Source organism: Zootoca vivipara, chromosome 7 (genome assembly GCF_963506605.1).
Source record: "Zootoca vivipara chromosome 7, rZooViv1.1, whole genome shotgun sequence".
Classification (NCBI taxonomy): domain Eukaryota; kingdom Metazoa; phylum Chordata; class Lepidosauria; order Squamata; family Lacertidae; genus Zootoca; species Zootoca vivipara.
Genome location: NC_083282.1, coordinates 48,808,687 through 48,817,441, shown reverse-complemented (window position 1 = coordinate 48,817,441; position 8,755 = coordinate 48,808,687). Strand labels below are relative to the sequence as shown.

At 45.0% G+C, this 8,755-nt stretch overlaps 1 protein-coding gene across 1 annotated transcript; it reads left to right on the top strand.

The window, feature by feature from the left end:
• The first annotated feature begins 475 nt into the window (after positions 1-475).
• On the top strand, positions 476-7,204 carry PPIL1 (peptidylprolyl isomerase like 1). The gene is made up of 4 exons (XM_035123962.2): positions 476-587; positions 2,516-2,670; positions 3,476-3,544; positions 4,528-7,204. The coding sequence occupies exons 1-4, from the start codon at positions 532-534 to the stop codon at positions 4,746-4,748; spliced, it is 501 nt and encodes a 166-aa protein (XP_034979853.1). The 5' UTR covers positions 476-531; the 3' UTR covers positions 4,749-7,204.
• The last annotated feature ends 1,551 nt before the right edge of the window (positions 7,205-8,755 follow it).

Sequence of the window (8,755 nt, the reverse complement as noted above, 5' to 3'; positions counted from 1 at the left end):
AACGTGCACAGGATTGCAGCCCTAACTCCTGAGTAAACATGCTTTTAGGACTGGGCTGTTAAGGGGGAAAGAAAAAAGACGCAGCTGCTGATGGGCGTGTTAGTTTTGCCGGAAAGCGGTTACAGGCAAGAATTCCGAATTGCGAGCCCCCCACCCCCCACGCTCCGGCCCCAGGGAAATCCAGCGCCGCAGAACCCATTCACGTGCAGGCCCAGCCGCCATGCGACATGCAACCCCTTCCCGCCGGCGCGGGCATTTCCTCCCGCTAGCTCTCACCGCGAAGCTCCTGCGCTTTGGCAAGCAGCGAGAAGAGAAGCATAAACAAATTCAAATTTCCCCTCCCGCCTCGACGTCACAAAGACCCGCTTTGTTCCTGCGCGCTGATTGGCCCGAGGCTTGCGGGAGCTTGTCCGCCGCGCCTCGGCCTTCGTTTCCCCTAGAACGAGGGGACGGTATACGCAGCTGCACCGGAAGTGTGCTCTGCAAAGCTTGTTTCCCCTGGCGGGAAGGTGTGTCCGGCGTGGGTGAAGCATGGCTGCGGTGCCCCCCGATACGTGGCAGCCGCCCACTGTTTCTTTGGAGACTACGTGAGTGAGGGAAGGGTTAAAGTAACGTCTCAGTTACTTTAAAGTAAAGGCTCAGTGGTTAAAGTAACGTCGTCCTGTAGGGCTGGGGAAGTCTGGGACCCCGGAAGGCCAGTTAGGACAGGTGATGCTGAGCCGGAGGGACCAATAGTCTGACCCGGCACGAGGCAAGACTGGTGTTTACATGAGCTGTCAAAAAGCTCATTTGCCTTCAGTTGATTCCCCCCCCCCGGCCCGCCACTGAGAACTGATTTCCACATTGGCTAATTATGTAAAGGTAAAGGGACCCCTGACCATTAGATCCAGTCGTGAAAGACTCTGGGGTTGCGGCGCTCATCTTGCATTATTGGCTGAGGGAGCCGCTGTACAGCTTCTGGGTCATGTGGCCAGCATGACAAAGCCGCTTCTGGCAAACCAGAGCAGCGCAAGGAAATGCCGTTTACCTTCCCGCCGGAGTGGTACCTATTTATCTACTTGCACTTTGATGTGCTTTCGAACTGCTAGGTGCGCAGGAGCTGGGACCGAGCAACGGGAGCTCACCCTGTCGCGGGGATTCGAACTGTCGACCTTCTGATCGGCAAGCCCTAGGCTCAGTGGTTTAACCCACAGCTACTAAATTCTGCTTAATTTTTGCTTTCTCTCTCTCCAGAAACCTGTGTGTGTTTCAACAAAGGGAAAATCAATTACAAATATGTATTTTAAAAAAGGATGGCAACAAAGCTGGGTGAACAGCCAACTCTTGTGCTTGGAGAGATACAGAAACATATTGTTATGCTTCTTATTCCTCGCATACGTACAAATCTCATCATCTCTGATCACTGGCCAGGCAGCCATGGGGCCGATAGGAGTTGGAATACAGTGTCTGGAGACCTATAGGCTACCTATTCCTCCTTTTTATGCTCCTCTGCCTTTAGTATATTTATGATGGGCAGAAACTCAACATATGCAGCTTTGCCTATTATGAAGATGCAGTAATATAATATGTTGTCAAACACACAAGGATGGAGGTGAGATGGGAAAGATAGGATGGCAAGCCTATTCACATTGAATAGTGTATTACAGTGAAAAGCAAATGCTTACAAGGAAGGGGCAATCTTCAGTCACCTTTGGGTAACTGTCAGATTAGACCACCGTAGTGGATTATAATTGGGACTGCCACTGAAGACGATTGAGAAACTGGTGAAAGTTCAAAATACAGCTATAAGATCGCTACTGAGACCAGGCTTTGTGATCATGTTACATCCCTGTTTTGTCAACTGCACTGACTCCTTATAGGCCCAGTTCAAAATGCAGGTTTTGACTTTAAACACCTTCATGGTACCTGAATGATTGTCTCTGTTTCTGACCAGCCAGTGCAGCTACAGCAGCACCCTGGTTCACTTCCCACACCCAGAGTCAGAAGACACTGCACTCAAAGAAGCCACTCGGCAAGCTGAGCAGGTGGAGCTGGAGCTGGAGCCACCCTAGAGGGAGTCAGGCTGGTGGGTCTGACCAAGGATACAGTATATTGTCAGTTCACACACAGGAGGAACAGGACTACATGGCCCGTTTCTGCCAGAGGGCCCTACTATCCCTATCAAAAGTGCAGTTCCTGTGTCATCTAGGGTGTGGCTGGTGGATACCAATACTGTAGTGGCAACTGACCTGTATATTTTTCCTGAAGAGGGTGATCTTAGTGCCCTCCTTGATATCATTTCAGTGCTTTGCGAAGACCTCCCACTTTCACAGTTTTTAAAAATCTAAGGTGTTTATCTTCATCAGGTTTTAAAGCTGCTATTCTTAATGTTTTGCATATTGATTAGAAAACAAACCTGATAAAATTGATAGATTGTAATATGAAGACACACTGTTGTGGTTTTTCACCTCGATGTCACTGAATCAATGTGATGTAACAAATGTGTTTGGAATCCTCCTCTGCCTGTGTTTTGCAGAATGGGCATTATTATTGTGGAGCTATACTGGAAACATGCACCAAAAACTTGTAAAAATTTTGCTGAGCTGGCCAGACGAGGTTACTACAATGGCACAAAGTTTCATCGGATAATCAAGGACTTCATGATTCAGGGCGGTGATCCAACAGGAACTGGTAAGAATATGTTCAAAGTATGTGCTTTAGATACTGTGTTAATCAGTTGATGCAAACTAATGTGAATAGTAAAGGTGATGTTAGGATAGTAGATTTTGCAATAATAACAATCCCCCCAAATCCTGCATAGTGTAGTGCTCTTGTTATGTTCTGCAAGAATGGGAGAACACATTTATCACACTTGGTGAAGCCAAATGACCCCCTGCTGTAAGATAACAAAGATTTCTGACTTAACAAATGGCTTCTCTCCCTTTTGGGGATACGGGTGGTGCTGTGGTCTAAACCACAGAGCCTAGGGCTTGCCGATCAGAAGGTCGGTGGTTTGAATCCCTGCAACGGGGTGAGATCCCGTAGCTCAGTCCCTGCTCCTGCCCACCTAGCAGTTCGAAAGCTTGTCAAAGTGCAAGTAGATAAATAGATACCGCTCCGGCGGGAAGGTAAACGGCGTTTTCGTGCACTGCTCTAGTTCACCAGAAGCGGCTTAGTCATGCTGGCCACATGACCCGGAAGCTGTCTGCGGACAAACGCCGGCTCCCTCCGCCTATAGAGCGAGATGAGCGCCGCTACCCCAGAGTCGTCCGCGACTGGACTGGACAGTCAGGGGTACCTTTACCTTTACCTTTACTCAGAAGCATTATGATGATATCCATTAATAGTCAGCACTTCCTCTCTTGCCAGTAAAATAAAAGGTGATCATAAATAATTCTTGGTGGTCTGGTACTGCACATTCACAAGGAACTTTCAGTATACCTCTGTCCCAACTGTGACTTTGCAAATAGATTTACCTAGTCTGGTTCTATGACAGGAAGAGGAGGAGCATCCATTTATGGCAAGCAATTTGAAGATGAACTCCATCCAGAACTAAAGTTTACAGGTAGGTAATCTTTTGAGAGGTGCTTCGAGTTCTTCAGGCCAAGTCTGTCACCACCTGAATGTGGCAGTTTCCAAGCTTACAGATGTAAAGTTACTTTCTGTGCAAGAGCTTCAGGGCCATGGTGGTTGGCAGAATGGATTCCCCTATTCTCTAGCACCTTTCCCACACTCCCATAATCTGCTCTGGAAGATTGGGGGAGTGCAGAAGACTTGAGTGGGGAGGAGAGGAACAGAGAGTGCTCTTGTGCAAGCAGAAATCATCTTGCAGTGTTAGATATCACCCTCAGGAGCCATAAGACTGGCTTGAATCTTAAGTCAGTAAAACTTGGCATCTAATTTGTTAACTGCTTATACTATGTAATCATGTATCATTAGGTTTCCACTTTGCATATGAAAAATCCTTTTTCAAAAAAATCCATCTAGTTATTGGTTAGTATACAGAAGCAGGAAGGAGATTAAACTGTCCTCATCACAGAGTATAGCTTACATTCTTTCCCCATATTGTTGTTGTAAGAAATGGGCTTCTGTGTTCACCTTACACACACACCACATAATTTCCTAGTGGCCTTAGTTAAGAAGGGAAAACTTCATCCAAATGGATTTTCCAAGGAAAAGTGGTGTGTATGTTGGGGCAGGGGAGACTGGAACCATCTGAGCCAGCTGGGATGCATGAACAGTCTTGCATTCACTATGGAGAAGTTCCATTGATCTCATAGAGCAGAGGTGACTCACCTATGGCACTCCAGATGTTGTTGGATCATCTTCCATTAATCCTAGCCAGCATGGCCAGTACTCAGGCAGGCTAGAAGTTGCAGTACAGCAATACCTGGAGGTGTGCAGGTTAGGCACCTCTGTCACAAAGTCCTGATCACTTCTAAGGACTGGTGTAGCATTTAAAAAACCAAGGTTTTCCCATTTACTTTGTCTGTATTTAGGTACCTTTAGACTCCCAAGCCAATTTTAATATAAGATTTTCTTCTCTAGGAGCAGGAATTCTTGCTATGGCAAATGCAGGCCCTGATACCAACGGAAGCCAATTCTTTATCACGTTAGCACCAACTCAATGGCTTGATGGGAAGCACACTATATTTGGACGTATTTGCCAAGGAATTGGCATAGTCAACAGAGTGGGCATGGTGGAAACCAATGCACAAGATCGTCCAGTGGATGATGTCAAGCTCGTGAAGGTTTTCCCATCAGGCTAAACGAGATTTGAAAATTTTGTGTTGAATTGAATGGTATTCCATTGTGTTTGGTCTCTTAAGGTGATAATTGTTTTGTTCTGAAAGATACTTGCTAGTTTTTTAGGTGCAGGATACTCCTCTATTAAAATGTCTTCTAAAATTATTGTTAACATTCCTTCAAAAATGTAAAGCTAAATTTATCAAGAAATGATTTGGCCCATTTGAACAGGGCCTGTACCACCAAATTACAGTCCTGTTGTTTTCTAAGCTTTATTCTCCCTCCCCCCCCCCAGCTTCCACTTGGGGTGCAGCAAGCCATCTGTATTGTAAACAAACCATCTTAAGTGCACCAGAAAATGATGATTCTTTAGGAAAACCTTACTCCCTTTTCAGCACCTAGCAATTGTATGCAGCTCCCTGAATATGCTCTCAATTCCTCAAGAGCTCCACTGTTGATGTCTACTATCATTTCTGCAGAAAACTTTTATTTAGAGGCTTCACATAGTGAATCTTTTGCATGGGCCTGTTCATCCAGGAATTCTGTTCAGCATGGAAGAATCCTGGCTCGGGGGTGAGATTGATGGATGTGGCCCTCCCATATCCAGTCAGTTGCCAGGAGAGAAAGCAGATACATTCACTTTACATTCCAAAAGAAGGTGATTTTTTTTTTCAGGCTAGGAAGATCAAAGTAATCCATGGAGCTCAGTTCCTCCCTGGAGTTGGATTAGCCCATGTCAGCACACAGTTTCTGTGGCACCCTGATGCCTTCAAAGGCAGAAGGCTCTGGGTTACATCTGCCTGTGTTTCTTTAATGAGAGCTTGGGAGTACAATTTAGCATTTTATGATCTGCACATAAATTAACTCTGTTCAAGGGCAGCAACATGAACTTAGGGTAGGACAAAAGGATGCAAACAGCCCCATCGATATAACTTCCATGATTCCAGCTGCTCTGGCATCATGAGTAGGGCGCATTCCTTTGGCTGCTAGCAACCCCTGTTCTGGAGCCTATGGCTTCCGACTTAATTGGCATTGTCAGAGCTGCTTTTGAACATAACCTTGTTTTCAGGCATTGGGTTTCTTTGGCCCAGTTCTAGGTGGCTAGATGCAGTTGTATGCCCTTGATCTTGGCACGTGAGCAATTTTCCCACAGTAGACAACATCAATCAACTTCAAGAGCCAGAGTCGCTATGTGATTGGAATAGTAGTGTAATGAGGGATATAGCTTACTTAGTTTTCTGAGAAAATGGGCATAACAGAACACTTAACCCATGGCTGTTGCGGCTGTTCGGGGCACAAAGAGTCTGCTAGTGAGGGGGTGGGACTTTGTCTATGAAAGCCCCATAATATATGCAAGAATGCCATGCTAACCACTAGCACATGTTTGGAAACTGAGTTGCTGTTGTTCAGTTACATGGCCCCTCCCAAAATGATTTCAGCAGATCACATAACCATTATATACCCATGTTCAAAACACAGAAGGCTGTAAATGGTCATTTTTTTCCTATTAATCAGATTCCCAGGAATCAGATTCACATCATTGGCAATAATTTATTACATGGTTAAAAGGCTTGAAAAATACCATAAAATTGTTTCTCAAAAAGGCAATATTTCATGCCTTCGTGGAAAAGTCCAGTGGTTATGTTGCATCATTGATCTGGGAAGCAGACTTTCATGAGCAATAGTAATGAACTGATTTATACTGGCATCAATGCATCTCTTCATCTAAACAAGGTATGCCTTGTTTAAATGTTTTGTGTCCTACACAATAAATTTGATCCCTGCCTCTGGTAACTCAAGTGTTATTTGAATGCATTTTTATAACCAAATAAAATATTTTGTAAGTATTTATACTGTACATCCATCTCAGTTCTGTTTTTTTATTATCATTATTTTAAAATGCAATTGTTAATCTATATTTGAGTGGGGATTTGAACCCTGGTCTCCCAGGTCCTAGCCCAACTCTAACCACTACACCACACAGGCTCTCTGTAGCACCCCCTTTCCTGGAGGTTTCATGCTCTCCTGCTCCCCATGTACCTTGGTTACATTTTCTAGAATTCTACTTCCTCTCCTCTCTGCATGTATATAATAAATGCTAATTATTAGTAATTGGTGGGACATTATGTATAATCTCTGCAGCTTCCTTCTCAATCATCTCCAGTATTCTTCTGAAGATTATGAGAATCTTCTTATGGCTTCTGCCTGAGAAGGCTAAACATTTCGCGATGCTGGTTGAACTTTCCCCACCTGCCAGCAACATGAGCTTGGTGGCTCATGAACCTCACTGTCAGATTAAGCAGACCAGTTGGCACAATTTCAGGCAAGCCAGCTTGGGTGCTCTGCGCTCTTTTTAGCCTTTCTGATTTACAGTTTCCAAGTCAGTATCAGAGTTAGGCTGTATTAATTACAGGTAGGTAGCCGTGTTGGTCTGAGTCGAAGCAAAATAAAAAAATTCCTTCAGTAGCACCTTAAAGACCAACTAAGTTTTTATTTTGGTATGCATGCACACTTCTTCAGATACACTGGAAACAGAAGAGCCAGACCCTTATATATATATACAGAGGGTGGTGGGGGTGGGTGGGAATGGGTGATGGGCTGATGGGAGTGGTAAACCTGTGGATGGCGGTTAATGGCTGCTGATGACTGGAATTAGTCCTGGGGGGGAAAAGCAAGGGCTGAGGTGCTGAAGAAAGCTTGATCATGCACAATGAGATAAGAATCCGATGTCTCTATTCATCCCAGGTGGCTCCATGGTTTTAAGCTTGGTAATGAGTTCCAATTCAGCAACTTCTCTTTCCAGTCTGTTCCTGAAATTTCTCTGTAATAAAACAGCTGCTTTGAGATCTTGTATAGAATGTCCTGGGAGATTGAAGTGTATTAAGCTGTATTAAGTTTGCTTGCTGCTGCTAGGTGTTGCTCACTTCCCTGAGGCCCTGGGGTTGATATCCTTTGATAGAGAAATCACTTTGCTTTCATGTTAGTGCCTGCTGTGGCAAGCAGCAGGGGGCAGGGGGGAACACTTTGGGCAAAGATCCCCTACACCACATCAGGTTCCCAGAGAAAGAGGGGACCTTCCACCCCACCCCCCACTAAGCACTTACAGCCATTACTCAGCTACAATCTCTGCTTCGAAACACATGAATTTGTTCACCTACCTTACATCACTGAGGTTGGGATGGGAGAAGTTACCACCAATGCTCTTCCAGCCTACCTATGAGATAATCTCTGTAGGGGAAACCTATTGCGAAAGAATGTTGCCTGTTGAGCAGATGGGTCAATTGGCTGGTATGATTCTCCCTCCTTGCTTGTTGGCACATCCTCAAAGGTATTGCATTCTCAAGGGCTTTTGGTTTGCTTTCATGTCTTGATTTGCTGTTTGTGCTTCAGGGATGAATGCTAGCAGGCTGTGGGAGGATCTGCTTTGGGGCTGGCTGAAAGCTGAGTGCTTGCCAGGAGCAGGACAGCAAGATTAATTAACTACACTAGACCCGTCTGTTAGCTTAAGGTCACCTGGCAGGTGATGTACCATCCCTCACACTACCTCAGTAATTGCTTCCAGAACAGGTGTGAGACATTTGGATACCAGGCCGGTCAGGACTAAGGGTCTAAGGTACATAAATCTCTCTGATGGATCTGACTTTTGAGCTTCAACATCAACCCAGACCAGGAGGGTACTGTGTACTGGGCAGCCAGAGTCTGCTCTCATTCCCTGGAGCTCCTGATAACTGAAGGGGCAAGTATTTTATCTTGTTTGTAATTAATATGTTATTCTGCTTAAAGAGTGCCTTTCAGTCTGGGTTCAAGCCTGATACTTATAAAAGTACCGAACTTCTCTCCACTAGGGTTATTAATACAACAGCATCCAAAAGAACTATTGCATTTTGCAAAACCATCTCCAACTATTTCCCAACCATTAGCTCCCATTAATGAAATGTATACCAATCTCGGCTATTAACAAGCAATCTTGCTTTAAAGGGGGGGGGAGAGGTGTTGCTCAATAACTGCAACAGTATTATGTGCTTATTTT

Coding starts and splice junctions, on each gene's coding strand:
- PPIL1 (XM_035123962.2), top strand. CDS start 532: ATGGCTGCGGTGCCCCCCGATACGTGGCAGCCGCCCACTGTTTCTTTG. Junction 2,671..3,475: donor CGGTGATCCAACAGGAACTG/GTAAGAATATGT, acceptor GTTCTATGACAG/GAAGAGGAGGAGCATCCATT. Junction 3,545..4,527: donor TCCAGAACTAAAGTTTACAG/GTAGGTAATCTT, acceptor TTTCTTCTCTAG/GAGCAGGAATTCTTGCTATG.